The following is a 17109-nucleotide window of genomic DNA, read 5'->3' on the forward strand; positions in this document are numbered from 1 at the left end:
AAAAAGAAAGCAAGAATTTGTAGCAAATCCATGACATTAAATGCAAATAAGTCCTATTTGCATCCAGTGATAAACTGCAGTGTTTACAGACTTCTGCTGTGCAGCAGCAAGGACAGAGGAAGAATCTCAGCTATGCTTCCATTTTCCGAACTACAATAGCTCACTGTCCTATTGTCATCTTTTTCATCTGCTCAGTTTCCCTGCAGCAAACCCTGAGAAGCACACTGATGTTGGCTAATGAATATTTCCACTCACTTAACAATTTTCCATACAGCATACAAACTGCAAGTGCTCAGTTGTAACTTAGTTCTGTTACAGACGTATCTCAAAATGTCACAGGCTCTACTTCAAAAAGTTTAAGACGTTACCACTTGAAATAAACCTGCAGGAGCCTTGAATACAAAAGCTCAGGCAACACTACCCAGCAGCAAAGCTACTTAAATACAGGAATTTGTCTGCAGAAAAACAGTCTTAAGTTCTTGAAAGCAATAAAAATTATTTATATTTCAGCAAATTTAATATCTGACTCTTCAGAGGTACATTCTGTAAGTTCTCTAAGTCCTAAGCCAGAATTTGCAAAGCCTGCTGTATGAAACAAAGGAAAATTAATCCTTTAAATAAATAAATACAAATATTTATAACAGTGGGAGTCCAACCAGCAATGCTGATGTTGTAGTGTATTACAAAAACACATACAGAGCACACCTCTAGTGCTTTCAGTGGATGCAGGATGTGTGCAGGTAGCACGCAGATGAGAAACAGAATCCTCTATCCAGGGACCCATTTTCCCCTCTGCCTATAAGCAAAGCTCAGCACAAATCATCCCTGATGAGCACATGTGGATGCTGTCTTAAATGCAACAGATACCACCTTCATGGTGTAAAGCACTTTCTTGCTATCACAGTCAAACTCCTTCCCTGTTGAGCTATGTAACTGGGAAAACTATGTAATTAATTTTTGTTTTTCCTAGAGGTCATGAGTGTTGTAATATGCTAAACAGATTTATAGCATACATTTACAGCAGTTTTCTTGAATTACCAAGTATATAGTAAGATTAATTATCTATAACATCATTCCTTAAACCGATGCACTTCAGCATCAATATTTAAAATGTACACTTATTCACCAGTTCTTCAAATAAAAATTCCTGTTTTCCAGTCTAGCGAGAAAAATAACAAAAAAACCCAAACCAACCCTCTTTTAAGTTTTTCTGAGATTAAAATTGGTTTCCCTTAAAAATGTAAGAGTTTTATTTCAAGTCTAACGATCAACCTAACCATTTAATAATATGATAAATACTGTTCCTGAGACATGCAGTCAGACACCTCAATACAGGTATCTTCCTGCTACACACTGCCAGTCCTCATGTATACATATATATGTGCGTGTGTGTGTATACATAAAGTATACACAAGAATGAAAACTGACAGTTTGTCGTCATTAAACATATATAATGATTAATTACAATAAAAAGAATCAAACTTCACAACATGATTACAGCAAAGCAGAAAAGAAAACACTGATAAATATAATACTTCATTTGCCATCAGTGATTTGAAAAGTTTGTTCTATATGCTTTCCTTGGAGGCATGCTAGGAGAAACAAATACCTATTTTCCAATGTTTGACAAGCAAGGGTACTTCTGGTTTCCTCAGCAGAGCTGAAACCGTCCAAATGATTCCTTCCCACTTCCACACAATCAAATAACACAGTGAGCAGGGAGCCCAGGGACAGCTTGCTGGGCACTAACACCACAGAAGCAGGATTAGGCCACCCAGGACCCTAACTGGGGTAGAAGTGGAACAATTGGGCTTATCTCCACGAACTATCAGAAGCTCCCAGCTATGCTCCTTATTTCACAGTGGATCCCTGCATTCCCTGCAGGAATCAAACATGATGTTTCAGGAGGCAAGCTGTAACGAGACTGCAAGTAACATCACTGGAACACCAGGGGAATAGTTGTTCAACCCCTTCCACGGGTGAAGGTTAGCTCATGGCAAGCCTTTATATATAACATGAGATGATTACAGAGCCAACTGTGACACATGCCACGCAAGTTATTGACTGCTGATTCAACGCACTGCAAACACTGCCACTGCTGTTCAATTAAAACCAATAGCTAACTACATAAAACCTCTATATTTTGACTTTTCTCCTAAGCGCTTGTCACACTGTCCGTTGGAGTTTCTTTGATAAACCAATGAACCTGTCCCACAAAAGTCTTCACAGAGCATGAGAGGACATGTGCTGCTCAGCAGTCGATGCAAATGACTGCACCGGGCGCGGTCAGGCGTACAGAGCAAACAAGCTAGAGGAGAAGCCACACACATTCTCTTCAGTTTGTTGTTACAGGGATTAATGGTGTCCCTTCAGTTGTCTGTAACAAAGAGGTCAAAGACTTCAGAAGTACTTCAAGTTCTACTTTTTGTTTGAGGAAAGAATGTGAATAACACTTGTTCCACATTGCTATGAAGCAAACTAAGACTGGATATCAGAAAACGACCTCTACAAGCTGAGAGCATTCCTGAGAGAAGGACAGATGTTGCGTGTATACACAGAAACGCAAGTACACACCTGGTGAGCAGCTACAGCAGCCTCCATGGACAGCCTTTCAGAGCTAAGAACATTTATAGGAGGCAGGACACAGAGACTTTCTTAAAAGCAGTAAGAGTTCCAACTACAGTTAACTTGTGTTAGCTGATTTGCTAACTGAAGAAGAAATGTATGCAGGAAAACACGCTTCCGCTGCCATGCACTTGGAGATTAGGGACCTACAAAGGACAGCATCCATATGCAATGTAAATTATCCAAGAAAAATATTTGTAACATTTTGGATCTTCGAAGACACAAACTTAACTTCACAGAGTGGACTCATTATCTACAGGGGCAGATTTCCAAACTGAGGCCTACAGAGGTGAAGATGCATGACAGTGGATAAGGTCACCTCAATTTTCTCTGCTGATGACTAGAAAAAAAAGTCACTTCCAAGGCTAAAAATCAGCTTTTGTATTTAGCACCCTTTGGACCTGACCATCTTGCAAGCAGCATCTCAGCAGCTCAGAAGATTTTAAGAAGGAACTGAGCTACTTACTAAGTACACTGCACTGCACGTTATGATTTTAAACACTTATTAGAGATTTCAATTTCAACAATAAATGTAAGTATATAAACTGAAATGTACTAAGTATATAATTTACCAAAGACTATTATCTTTTTTTAAAGATTTCAATCATAAAAACATAGTCACTGAGAAGCACACACTTACAAATATCTTTAAATTTCTTTCTGTGTGAAGAAATTTAAGATACTGTGCACTCCCCATGCAAAAAACCACTTGGGATACAATGTTCCAAACTGCATCCACTGAAGAAGATGCAGTATTCTAGTATCATAGGTTTTCTGAAAATCGTATTAAAAGTTTGGATTAGGCATGTATTTAAGGCATCTCTGCAGTACTTCATGCAGTTTTCGTTACTCAGTCTTGTGGAACTGTAACTGATTGCTTTCTGTCAACACCCCACCCTTCAGCAGAAGACTTAAAGGCAGGTTGCTCATACTGCTTTCCATCCCCAAAGCAAAGGGCTAAAACACTCAACAATAAAAGCATTATTTTCATTCAAGAAAGGCAAAGAAGTGAGAAGGGGACAGGCTGAAAAGAAAATGCACCCATAGGAACTGTGAAGAAAGACAAGAGGACAGGCAAGATACCAAATAGAGAGGATGTTCTTTCACACACAGGCAAGGAAGTTCAGAAAGGTACCTCCGAGGCTCCTCACATCCAAGAAACCTAAGCAGAAGCTGAAAGCTGAACACAGATGCACTAATATAAATCTACCTATTCACAAACTTTTCTCCTTAAAAGTATGTCAAGAAGACGAGTCAAATAAATAGACCAAGTGCACAATTTCATCTGAGCAGTGAGAAGATCAGAAATAATCAACAAAATAAAAATGATTCACTCAGTCAAAAACTTACTACATCAAACTAACTCTGCTATCACACAAATAGCACAAAGAACTGACACGTAACCCTCAGAAGTGGCTTTTAATTGCCTATCTCGAAGGACAAGCTGCTGCATCATCAGGACTTGCTACCTTTTATACTCTATTTTTCTAAGAAGGTTTTGTTGGTTAAGGTTCTGTTGTTTGCTAGTTTTTAAGTACTTGCAATGCTGACAGCACTCACTGTCTTTACAAAGGACCACTTCACATATCTACTTTACGTAATCATCCTCATGTAGCCAAACGAACATAATGGAAACATGTCTGCATGCTGATCACATTCATTTTGGTAAGCCACAGAAACAGGACTGGAACAAGCCTCCCGAATCAGCAAATCCAGTCTTCTGTTAATGTGCTCGTGTAGATAACATATTTAGTGCAGTGATGGAGTTTCACTGAAAAAGCTTTCCTATATTATTCCTGATGTAAAATCTATGATAATATGTTGTTTACTTCAGCATCAAGCAAACAAACATATAGCTATCTTTGTCTACGCAGTATTAGAAAGCATTACAGAGTAATTCTAAAGGTCCCAGTTCACACTATTATCCTGCCACATGGCAAAAAAGGTACAATTCTGAACATACTTTTTTTTTTTTAATCAAGAACTCTAATAGCACTACTTTATTACCCGCAATTATTGAGTTATGAGATATTAAGAATTATTTGTTTTAAAAACATTAACCATTACCAAACAAATCTGATGCCCTCACTCAAAACTCTTCTAGAAGTAATGATTTCAAATTTTAAGTTTTAGTTAGAAGTGGATTATTGAGTCACAAAAACATTTTAAAAGTCAGTTTAGAGGCTAATTTGTAATTCTGTGTTTTGGTTATTTCAGAATACCTCAATGATTCAAAAATTGTTCTTTGCGTAAGAAATATGGAAATGTTCAGCATGGAGCAACAGCAGTTTGGCAAGCCACATTGTAAAACCCTGAGGAAAAAAATACAAGATTGATGCTTACCTTAGAAACATCGTCAACATGCCTAAAGCTGTGCCCATGCTATTACTAAAATAATGAAGCAATAGTCCCTCAAAAATGAATGTCATATTCATTTAAATATGAATCAAATAGAATCAAAATAGTCAAATAGAATCTCTTGTTTCTAGCTCTACTACATTTATATTTTCATGGTTTGGAATAGTTGGCCAATAATTTGTAGGAAAAACTAAATCACAGTGGTTAAAGATTTTTTTGTATTAACCCCAACTACTAATAGTTTGTGCTGAAATTAAAGTTTCCTTAAAACATGCCTATCAACCACCTGTGTTCAGCCACCATTTGCCTTTAAGGTATTCATACATAATGCGTTGTCAAATGATGGCCTCTGCTGTTTAAGTGAGGTTTTCAGTTTCCCTCTGTTTGATGTATACTCTCAACTATTTCCTTATTATTTGAGAAAATACTCCAAACCTTTTTCTACTCCTCCCGTAACTTTTTTCATAGTGTGGGGTGCAAATGTACATCAATTCATTTTCTAGTTTCAAGAATCTAACTGCATTCCATTTGTATCTATGTTATCTTTTTCTGAGCCCTAAGTGCCTCCAGAGAAGGGTATCTAGATGAAAAAGCAAAAAGTTATTTAATTCAAAAAAGGCAAAAAAATTTTCACTCTATCAGAAGTATTTAGCATTGACAAAGTTAAAACCTATAGACTTTTACTTTCATCAATGCAGAAGTAGAATGCCACCAAACTAAAAAGTATCTGAAAAGATCAACTAAAGCTAGATATTTTAGAACCTGAAAGGTTTCATCCACTAATCCCAGAAATCATTTGGAAGCACACAGGAATTCATTTGTCTCAGGAATGCTGTTAATTGAAGACGGCTGGAGAATGTAAAAGACCAACATCAAGTATGCTGGTATCTGTGTCCTATTGGGCAGGGAGACAACCACTTATTTCCATGGTACCTTGGTGTTACATGGCTCATCTTCTATCAGTTATTCACAAATTAACAGTGGGAAGAAGTGACCTTAAAACTTTCTAGGGTAAGGTTGTACTAGATAGAAATGGAACCACATCTCTGAGGAAACGTCTGTTAGCACTTACGTGATTTTTCTGAACACTTGAAAAGAAGAAGCCTCTAATATGAAACTATAAACTTAAATGATCAGAAAAATCTAAAATGATGTGTACTTAGATCAGAGATTTGAAATACATCTAACAGAAAGTATTTTTCATGTGATAGCCCACTACAAAACAACATTGAAATAACATTCAGGCAACATTCAGGGAGTTTAATTATCTGTTGGAGTTTCCTGTTTGTTCATTTGTTTTTTTTTTATTGCTTTTCACCCCTCAGTGAAGAGTGTAAAAAGGAAGAAAAAAGTAAGTAGTAGTTTCAAGCTCGCTGCACATCACAATCATTCAGGACATCTAAGAAATGTATTAATCTTTTTTTTCTGACAACTTTTCTGCTTCTAGTTACAAAAAAGTTAAATAACATTTTAATTTCCAGCCAAACACTGCAACTGCTTAAATAATCACTGGCAGAGATGGTGGTATTTTTACTGGTCCAGAGAACAGACGAATTTCTGGTTAGAGGGAATAACCTATCATTAGACTAACTGCTACAGTTTGAAAGAATAAGATAACATTTCAAGAACAGAGCCTTTCTTTGGACCTGAAATAGAAACAGCAGCTTTCAAATCTAAACACAATAGCTTGTATTTAGTAGCATACTGAAAGTACTGAAGCTCGCAGTGCCAGGATGTGTCTTTTCTTCTGTAAAACCAGTGATTTTTTTCCATTTCCTAAGAACACATGCTTGCTTGCCTTAAGAATTTTAGCACACAATATATTGTTTAAATTTTCCCAATCTATTTCTCTCACAAAAGATAATACTACATCTACCTACAACCTTGTTCTGAACAGGCATCTCTTTTCCATTGGCAAACACAAAACTAAATTTAATCTCCCTGTTTCAGTACAGCACGTTGCCAAAGGACCAGTGTCAAAAGGCAGTTCTTCAGCACATCACCATAATCTCAGTAAGAAACTGCCAGAAGTAAACTTGATGGAAAGTCTGCTCAGCTTTCTGTGTGTGGTGGAAGGCATCACGGTACTCAGAGATGCTCACAAATCACCGTTGTGGGGCTTGCTATCTAGAGCAGGTTGGTCACAAAACACTTGATTGCAGAAGCCAACTAAGTGTTCCTGTCTCAATTTCCTACCAAATTGTGATCTAGACGTACCAACTTCTTTAAATACCGTGGCCAACAGCAAGGTAAAGCACAGAATGACTGGGTTGGAAGGGATCTTACATCTTCACTCAAAGTAACACTCCCTCAATTGCTAGACAGAAGAAGAAAAAAATCCAAGCTATTTCTCTTCAAAAGAGTTAAAATAACCGAGTTGCAAAGTAGATCTAGAGTTTTATCTGCTCAATAACAGACAGTTAAGCTTATAAGTGAAGCTGTAATTAGCCATAACGATAGTGGAACAAACAAACTCGGAATCAGGCGTATTAATTCTAACTTCCTAAGACACCCAGTCTTAACCGGCATTCGACATCCCCCCTTCCTTATTCAGGGAGAGATATTTAATCCTAAGTGTGTTGGAACTACAGCAGAAGTTTTCCACAGCTCCAGTACCAGCATGAGCATTTCCCACTCAGGAAGGCAGTGCTGAGTGCTGCGGTAGCTCACTGTGCTGGTGCTCCAGCAGCACCACTTTGCATTTCTGTACTGCTCAGGAGGTTCAGTTCAAGAGAGCACATATGCATTCACAAAACCATGTATGGTATTAGGCCAAAAGACTGTGATGGGAGTTACAACTTCCTGTCTTCTGACCTGCTCAGCCACTACTGGAATGAAGTACCACTGTCACATTGAAAGCTACTTTGAAGTTTAATCATTGCATTCCTCTAAAATCTGGAAGCAGGCCACAGGACTAAGAGTTCATGGCAAATCTTCATTTAAATCAAACTCAGTCTTTTCAATGCATCCTCCTATCATAAAGGGGATTGATTTGACTTTTACACGACATTTAAATTACATAGGGTCAGAAAACTAGCAACAAGCACTCTTACGTGAGTATGAACAGCACACACATCTTAATCAAACATCTAACACTAACTTTAGGCTTACAATTTTAGAAAACGTGCAAAGACTGGCTACAGACCTAACAGACATGCACTAACACTGAAGAAAGATAAACGGGGTCACAAGAAGAGTCCAGAAGTAATGATGCATCCATTAATAATAGTATAAAAAAAACTAATAAAAATAAATAACCTATATACATCTCATTCAATAAGAAGAACTATATGAAAACCATCTGCTAGCTCTTAAAGAAAGCATTTTTGTTACTTGTTAAGATTCTGTCAGAAGAATGGAATACTGACTCTTTCATATTTCTACTCTTCAATAAATGCAAATCTCCTTCAATTATTTCAGTCTTTTAGTTCAATCTAGTAGCAGCACAGATAATTTCAGGGGAAAAAAATCATTCCACAGATCCACACTAGAAGATAATTGTGCTAAGACAAGAAAGCTCTAACTCCCTTTAACAGCTCCTGACACTCTTTGGTGGTTTTAAGGATTAGGTTTTCACATACATAATTTTGACAATCAAAATGTGGTATTTTTTAAATGCTTACTAAACTAAATTAAAGAAAACACAGATGCAAATGAAACTGTATGGAAAATGGTCTGCAGAGACCTAGACTCCAAAAGATGAAACCAGTCACAACCAGAAAAGCCAACTCAAGAACAGCCAGAAGACACACACTGAGAACTGAAGTAGAAAAGAAACTCACTCTGACTCTTAAATTCTCTTCTGCATATGATTCCAACATCCTCACACACTCTGAACTTTTTCCCTGCTTGTTTTTTTGCTACTACTTACAATCCTCTCATAGGCTGAAGCTAATTATGAAGAAAGAAAGGAAAGCGCTCAGATCACATGATTCAAAATCTACAGAATTCCAACGCTTTTTGTGTCATAGCCCACAGGTGAATTTTTGCATCTTCTGCTTCCATAAATCTTTTAATTCATAACCTTACTGGCTTGTTTACTTGCAAATTCACCTCATTTCACTGCTATCCTTTCACTTGAAACAGGCTTCATTTCTGAAAAGCCTCTGTTTCAGACAGCATTCTCCTTACCTGTTCAGCTGTCTCCAAATCATTTTTTTCCCCACAGATTGCCATTACATTCCTATTCTCCCTTTTCTGGATTCCATGCTTTATACTGTAAAGGTAAATATGTTTCAAAAGGCACTATAACTGCTAGGTGTCCACACAAATAACATCAGAGTGTTAAGTGGAGTGATCACCAGACAGTTATATAATACAGACTTCTCCAGGGGGTTGAGGAACATTCTAGAAAAATTAAATCACTTTAGGCTTTTTAAAACTGATCAAGGATTCTAAAAACAAGAGTATTTTTTCCTGTACTGAAAAATGTTTTCAGCTTTTACCACACTAGTATTATTTGAAATGAGAAGAGCCCTCAACCCTAGGATTCTCAAGAACAGAAGTCAGCAACCTGGCATGCTGCTCTCCATCTTCTTTAACAGTGAAAAGAGCAATGTATACTGTAACAGTTCAACTCACCAATAAATGGAATAGAAGCCAAGGAATCACCAGGCGAGGTGGAACCTGACGCTTTCATTTCTTCTATTCGTTTTATGTGGACTTCCCTCCGAGCATCATTAGGTAACCAACATGTGGTGTCCGAGGCTGCCTCTTGGTCATTGACAGCAAGAATGTAGGACTGATGCCTCAAAGGCTGTGGAGTTTGGTGGCCAGAAAGGGATTTGTCCCTCATGACGACTGCATCTCTGTCATTTCCTTGAACATCTGTTTGCAGAATTTCAGGCTCGTGGGCATTTTCTCCTTCAAAATCATAACTCTTTTTTCTGGTGGAAACACCTGTGCTATCAGAGGTAGTTGAACTCTCACCTGTTTGTTGAACAAGTTTGGCAGAAGTTGGAGACAAAGAGGAGGGTTGCATGGTTTTGCCCATATCTGTTCTGTGATCTGGGGGACCTTCTCCTTGGATCCTTGCCTGCTGGATTAACAGGCTGCTCTGATGCAAGTGATTTACAGTTCTTTGGTCTTTGCTGGCAACAACATCCAAGCTCTGGTTAAGGGGAAAAGATGGTTTTGCTGCATAGGAGGAATTCTTCAATGAGCTACTTTTAGAACTTCTGGCTGTTGGGAGAGATGACCTCTCCTGTGAAACAGAAGTAGGCTTTGAAATTCCCCCAGGAGTTTGCAACTCTCGAGAAGACTGCAACACTCTTACATCTGGTGGAACGTTCTGAAAATGAGAACCAGGCAGAGAAGCTCTACTGCCCACTCTCCTACCGTCTGAAATATAACCACTTGGAGCCATAGGAGAATTTTGACCTCTAAGGGACATATGAAACGCGTGCTGTCTAGGTCTCTCATAAATACCTCGCCGATCATCTTGTTCAGAAAACCCTGTCCACTTGTAAGTCTTTCTCCTGTCTCCATTTGTATCTGCAATCAGATTCTCAGAATGAAAATCTTCTAGCATTTCACCCTGTTTGCTGAGATAATCCCATGACGGAACTCTGTGATTCCTAGCACTAACTGAAGGTGAAGTTAGTGTATCTTGTGAAGCACTTCGTGGCCACTCTTTCATCAGCACGGGATCTTCAAGTCTTTCCTGGGATACACTTCGCTGCCGGATCTGCGCAGACTGTGGAACCCTGTCGTGAGAGGTGCTCCTGCGCCGTACCTGTGAAGCGGTGCGGTTTGGCACCACTTTATTATAATCAGTTGTATTCTGAGAAGCTGCTCTTAAACTATCTAATCTTTCCTGTATCGTTCGGGAGCCATACATATGCATGCGCCTGTTATCAACATATTCTTTGTAGGTTTTATAGTTCTTCCAGTCTATGTGCTGGTGTGAGGATGGAGAACTGTAATGATTTGTAGAGACAGAGGGAGAATCCGTGGCTTGAACAGATGGCCTAGTGCTTGGGATCCCTTCTGAACATACTAGATAATTAGGAGCCTTAATCACTGTTCCATTTGGATCACCTGGCCTTGTTAATGGCGTCTGTGGAAGTACAATGGCAGTAGACACTGAAGAAGACGGTGATGTGGTTCGTGCTTTTAGAGTGGTTTGATCTTTTAAGCCATATCTTATTTCCTCTGTCCTGTGTGACGAACCAGCGTGATTATTTCTGCAAGATGGTAAATCTACAGTCTTCTCAGAAGGCACAATAACAGTCCTTACAGTTTCATTGCAAACACACACAGCTGTACTTGATTTTGCAATGTCTGTTGGTGACGGAGGCACTTGGATTTCCATTCTGTAAGCTCTGTCTGGCTGTGTCAATGCCCGTACTGGTCTGCTGACTTGCTGCTTCCCCAGTGAGAAATCAGAAGATAGCATCTCACCAGCTTGTGTCACAACAGAAGTGGTAGATGTCAGGCGTGGATAACATATTGGCGGTGGTTCAGGTATGTTGTGGGCATTACCACTGTAAGCTTCATTGCCTTTCAGGTAGGCATCTTGGGAATACGCCTGTGGACAGAAGATTCTATGAGTATTAAGTAGTAAAGGAGACAGAGAAGTCCACAAATACAGCATTTGCACAAACTTCAAGAGATGGAACACAAGTTTGAAATTCACAGTATATATAATTTTAGATAAAATGTCAGTTTAGAAGATTAAGAATAGCATTCCATCCCCTTAGTGAGCACAAAACAGAACAAAGTAACTAAATACATCCCTTCCCCCAACAATTCAATAGCTGAACTGGTGACCAATGCTAGGAGACAGTGCAGGTATAACACTGAGACAGGTTTGCCAAAAATCCATGAACAAAGACAGCATTTTTCTCAGCCTTCATTTTTGCTTCCTATCATGATTCTCCTAATATCCTTCCCATTTAAGCTTTGTATTGCTGGGGACCAGAATTTTATAGCAATTGACAGGTTAAAATGCTGCACAATAAATTGAACTAGCACTAGAAAATTCTCTAGTCATCTCACATATAAAAGAACTCAATTCACTTAGTACAAGTGAAAAGTGCACACACATTTACACACACACACACACACACACACACACACACACACACACACTCATCTCTCTAAGATGTCTTCTACATAAAAGCTACTGTTCCTAAACATAAAATGAATAAATTGAAGCAGTAACAATCTTTGTTGTGAGCCAATACCCTATAAGTAATCTTACATTTTACGGGAGACACTCAGTACATGGTACACAAATTTTACTGCAAAAATATGAATAATATGCATCATTTTAAACTTCGAGACACAAACATGAAAATCCACACATACCCACTACTGTCTGCACAATATTAGAACAAACTAAAAATTCAAATTAATTTCCTTAGTTCTTTTATTTGCACCTTTATGCTTTAGAGCCTGACTCACAAGAAAAAAAATGGTGATATTGCACTTAATATATTTCAGTAACCTTGTTTTAGAAAAGCAACACTTACCATCTTGAAATTAACAGCACACACAAAAAATAGTCAATGAGAAGCATACAGCATTTCTAAATGATAGTTTATTATTTAAAAACTTTAGCATTACTCTGTTCAGTTTAAGCATAATGAAATACAGAGCCAACAGCAGAACCTGTCAATGCAATTGAAGATTAAAATAATTTCTCAGGGCTTTCACACATTTAGGTGTGGTATCATATCACACCATTTGCTCTCCAAATCATAACATGCTCAAATCCAGAATATCAATGTGTCCTTTTAGTACTACAGATTACAAAAGTCTAAGGGCAGCCATAAAATTAAAACAGAACAAAGTACAGAGGTGGGTGAGGCATTTAGAACACTGGTGCAATAGATGTTACAGTAAGCATTAGTGAATATTAAGGCACACTGAAAGAAAAATCAACCAAGTAACAGGCACGTACCGCATATTAAGATATTAGCATTATGCAGAGAATTCAGTTCTATCAATCTCATTCCCAATAAAACTGCTGTTTCCTATTCCTGCTTCTCACAAATCACTTAAGAAAAACATGCCTTAGAGAAAATCAGAAATGGCTACTGTATGCTTCTTACCAGTGCTGTGACATCCTTTGTAAACTGCAGCTGGCAGAAAACAGGAAAACATAGTAAAAGCTGCTTACAGATGTAAGGACAGAATTATGTTTTCATATTGATGTTGGATACAGCAAGCTAAAAATACAACTACACCGATTTCAGTGGAAGGTACCAACAGAGGTAAAGGGCAGTAGAGCGTAAAAAATAACTTCACCCTCCTTCTCAGCGTGTCCATCTCAGGATTTTATCTGCTGCTTGCATTTATCTCCTACCCTTACAGAAAACAAAATACATTTGTGCCATTTTGCCTCGGTGTTTCCCTACAGCTGCCCGCGGAGAGCTCTGGTTCTAATAATCAGAGTCTTCCCTTCCACTACAGCAACATTACTGTCTCTCATTTCCCCTGGGTTTCTCCCATCCCTGCTTCCTGGTGACGAAACAACAGCTTTATTATGCATTTAAAACAGCACGCCCCTTCCTCACATACATCTCAACACGACCACAAGCTGTCAGCTGACTGCAGCTGCTTTCATGCCACACGTCTGAAATTGGAGGAATGATGCTGCAGAAACACTCATGTGATTTTATTTTTTTACTACGAATGGAGGAAAAATAATAAAAATAGGAGATTAAATCAAGCCAGGTTACTTTTGCATGTGACACATTTAATGGAGGGAAGGAACATACAAACATAACTATTTCTAAATCTTTAAATAAAATGGTTATATTTAAGATTTTCATAGGCAGGAAGAGAAAAAAAATGGAAAAGATGCCAAAGAAACAAACCAGATGGTAAGGAGGTTACTGGTACACGAGATAAATAAAAACAACCCCCCACCCAAATAATAACTACTTTACAAAGCTGATAGAAGTTTAAAACGTGGGATAGGCATATTATGCCAAGATAAAACACACTGACTTTATGCTTTTGTAAAACACGCCCACGACAAGACAATGCTTCATTGACTTTGACAGCAGAAAGGCTGAATTCCAAAGCTGCTGTGATCTGATCATAACTGAAGACTACAAATGAGTATAAAAATCAATTCCTAGGTCCTGACAAAATCAATCACAGATATTAAAACTTCTTCAGAAACAAACATTCATACAGGGACCAGAACAAGGACAGCTAGATTTTCACTTCCCCACCCCCACCAACAAAGAGCAGGTCTTCATGACTGCTGTTATATCTGAAAGACTGTTATTATGAACAAAATATTTTGATGAAAGGAGAAGTATGCTTTCTACTTAATTCCACTCATTTCCCAAGAAATCATTAAAACAAACCAACCTTCTTCCAAGAAAGATAAATCATATTAAGGGCTGTGATGTTCCTTTTAAAGGAATATTTAAGCTGTATCATAATCCTGGTTACAGTCCTAAAGAGACCTAGCACAACTACCAAAGAAATACACGCATCAGAACTGATTTCTGTTCAAGTAACTCCAAGCTGGATGAGGTATTATCAACCTTTTGGTTACATAATACTTTTAACTGCATCAACCAAAAGGTGATATTTATTTTTAACTGAGTAAAAATGTGAAGCACCAATATACTTCTTTGTAGTCATACACTACTTAGTTACTTAGTGTATTTTGCTACACATGTAAAGCATAGCCCGAATATTACTGTCTCACTGTAGTTTTCTAGTGGTATGTGAAAATATGAACTTTTTCAAAATTTTAAAAATCTGTAAACTCCGGAGAGTAAGGGCGAATTTCTTACTGTCAATTTATGTAGGCACATTCAGTTTTTAACTGGTGAGGTGAAGTCATGCATACCTTGAGATAGGAAAAATAAATTATTTCAAGCGAATAAGACATTCTACACAACATTTTATTAACCACCTGAAATTCAGATGGATTTGCTGGTATTTGTTATTTCCCACTTGGACTCTATGCACAAATTTTAAGCACTATTCGCTATTCTTGCCAAACTTTAGTAAGTTATATTAAAAATAACTTTCCAAGTGGACAGCTCCAGTTTAGTCGACAGTTCCTATTCGATATGGAATTTTTGAAGCATGATATTTTAAAATGTGCCAGACAGTTTAAAATTCAGTGCCATTTACACTACGTTCTTCTTTATTTACACAAGAAGTAATCTAGCAAACATGTCACTCCTGACATAATGTAACTCAAAAACCTGGCCCCCATACCCTTCAAATTTCCAGTATTGACAGGAGTCACAGCTAAGGCTGACCCAAAAGCGGACTCAACAATTTCAGACCTCTCTATAGAGTATGTTTACACTGCTCCTTTGCATCATATGGAAAGCTTTTGAACAACAGAGAAGTGTCATCATTTGAACGTTTGTGTTTTCTAAGTACTAAATTTGTTAACCTGAAGGCTATAAAACAGCAATTCATTAAATACACTTAAGAAAATGAACTATGTGGTTCACCAAAATGTGTGGTCTACATGAAATCAGTGGTACTAACACATACAAGATTCCTAATTTCTCTCAAAAAAAGGTTAAAAATGCTTCACAAATTTTATGTAGACAAATCAAAATTGAAACTCAGATTATATTATAAACTCCTCTTCCTCTTTTTGGCATCAAAATAGTTGCATACAAGTTTTCTTTAAATAAAATCGTAAATGGAGAGAGATGTAAGATTGCTGTTCAAAATATATTTGATAACCACAGACTGATATTAATTATGAGACAACTGAAATTACAGCAAGCAAAATTCTCTGTGGGCCTTGCAGCAACAAGCAGGTATGAGTCTATTCTTAAATTCCAAATGCAGGCACCACTGCCCTTCATACATACATATATTTTCGAAGGTGAAGGCCGTCAGCGTATCTATCTGAGCTCTTCTTCTGCCACACTTTTTTGACAAGCTAAATGACAAACTGAATTGTTTTCCAACTGTCCACATTCTGCTCGTTTGATAAAAAAACCTCTCTCCACTTTGTTTTCAAACCTGTTTAAAACGCACATTAATAATAGCTTCAAATTTTCATAGTGTAGTACAGAATGCCAACTTACATAATGATTTTCCAATGTCTCCACTGACACTGTTTTGCATGCATACAAAATGCACATCTCTGTACCTTTATTACATAGTACAGATCAGTCCAAAAAGCCACGCTTTCAAAGAAAAAAGTGGCATTACATAACTGAGCTTCAGTCCTAATTTTCTTCTTCCAGAAGAAATTAGGAAGTTTACTCTGCAATCTACAAAACTGAGCAAACCACCACTTGTTGCTGCTTTTGAACATCATTTTCTGTTTTTACCTCCTAATTCCTTCTTGATAAGGCAGATCTACCTCTAACAATATTCCCACACCCTGTCCTCCTTCCCTTTTTATCATACCTGCTATTTTAGCATTTCCATCTAATTTGTGAGCTCCTGTATTTTCAGCCAATCCCTGTTTTGCCTACAGAGAAAACCACTTGTTCCAACCTCTCGCTTCTCTTTCAGCATCCTCATCTGTTTACTTCAGTTAGCCTCAACTTTGCTTTACCTCAAAAATTCATATAAACTAACAATTTAAAAGCTGGATGACCCAATGTGAACCTTGAATACTGTGACTACAACTCTAGTGCTCTTCCTTCAGGTTTTTTTTTTCCACAGAAGCCTGAAACACTACAGGCACAGCTCCAGAAGATGGTCCTCTTCAGCCCACTTGCAAAAATGCATATGACTAACTCAGCTGGAAAATTAGACATCTGTGCTGAAATTCGGAAACTTTCCCAGCCAAAAGTGAAGCCACAAGGAAAATTTTTAATATATAAATACATTTGTTTGTTTAATCTACCACTCAACACTGAACTACTACCAACACTCTTTAATTCAGCCATTGCTTTGTCTAGCTGTGTCTCAAAAACTTTCACAGATGGAGATACCATCTGCACTGATTCCAATGCTATAGTACCCTTTCAGTAAAAAAAAAAAAGTCCTACTATTTTACACTTTCTGATGTCTAATTCGAACCTCCTAAGATACTGCTGAGAAAACGATACCTCCATGACCGCAGTAACTATGCTGAATAATTGTGGATCGCTGTTAGATCACCCTTTAGCCACCTCCTTACAAGGCTGAATCCCAGCTCCCGAACCTCTCTCCTCATGAGCTGCA

The 17109-nt window shown here is 37.8% G+C and overlaps 1 protein-coding gene across 4 annotated transcripts in view; it reads right to left on the reverse strand.

Annotated features, from left to right (window-relative positions):
* ARHGAP21 (Rho GTPase activating protein 21) overlaps positions 1-17109 on the reverse strand; it is a 106079-nt gene that overhangs the window by 16317 nt on the left and 72653 nt on the right. For all 4 annotated transcript variants that reach the window (XM_065731369.1, XM_065731368.1, XM_065731367.1 and 1 more), the window contains exon 7: positions 9565-11512. In XM_065731369.1, the coding sequence (XP_065587441.1) occupies positions 9565-11512 (1948 nt within the window). The remainder of the gene's footprint in view (positions 1-9564; positions 11513-17109) is intronic.

The sequence above is a fragment of the Cyrtonyx montezumae genome, unplaced genomic scaffold (assembly GCF_038088225.1).
Source record: "Cyrtonyx montezumae isolate F1298 unplaced genomic scaffold, pur_monq_1.0 scaffold_14, whole genome shotgun sequence".
In the NCBI taxonomy this organism is placed as follows: domain Eukaryota; kingdom Metazoa; phylum Chordata; class Aves; order Galliformes; family Odontophoridae; genus Cyrtonyx; species Cyrtonyx montezumae.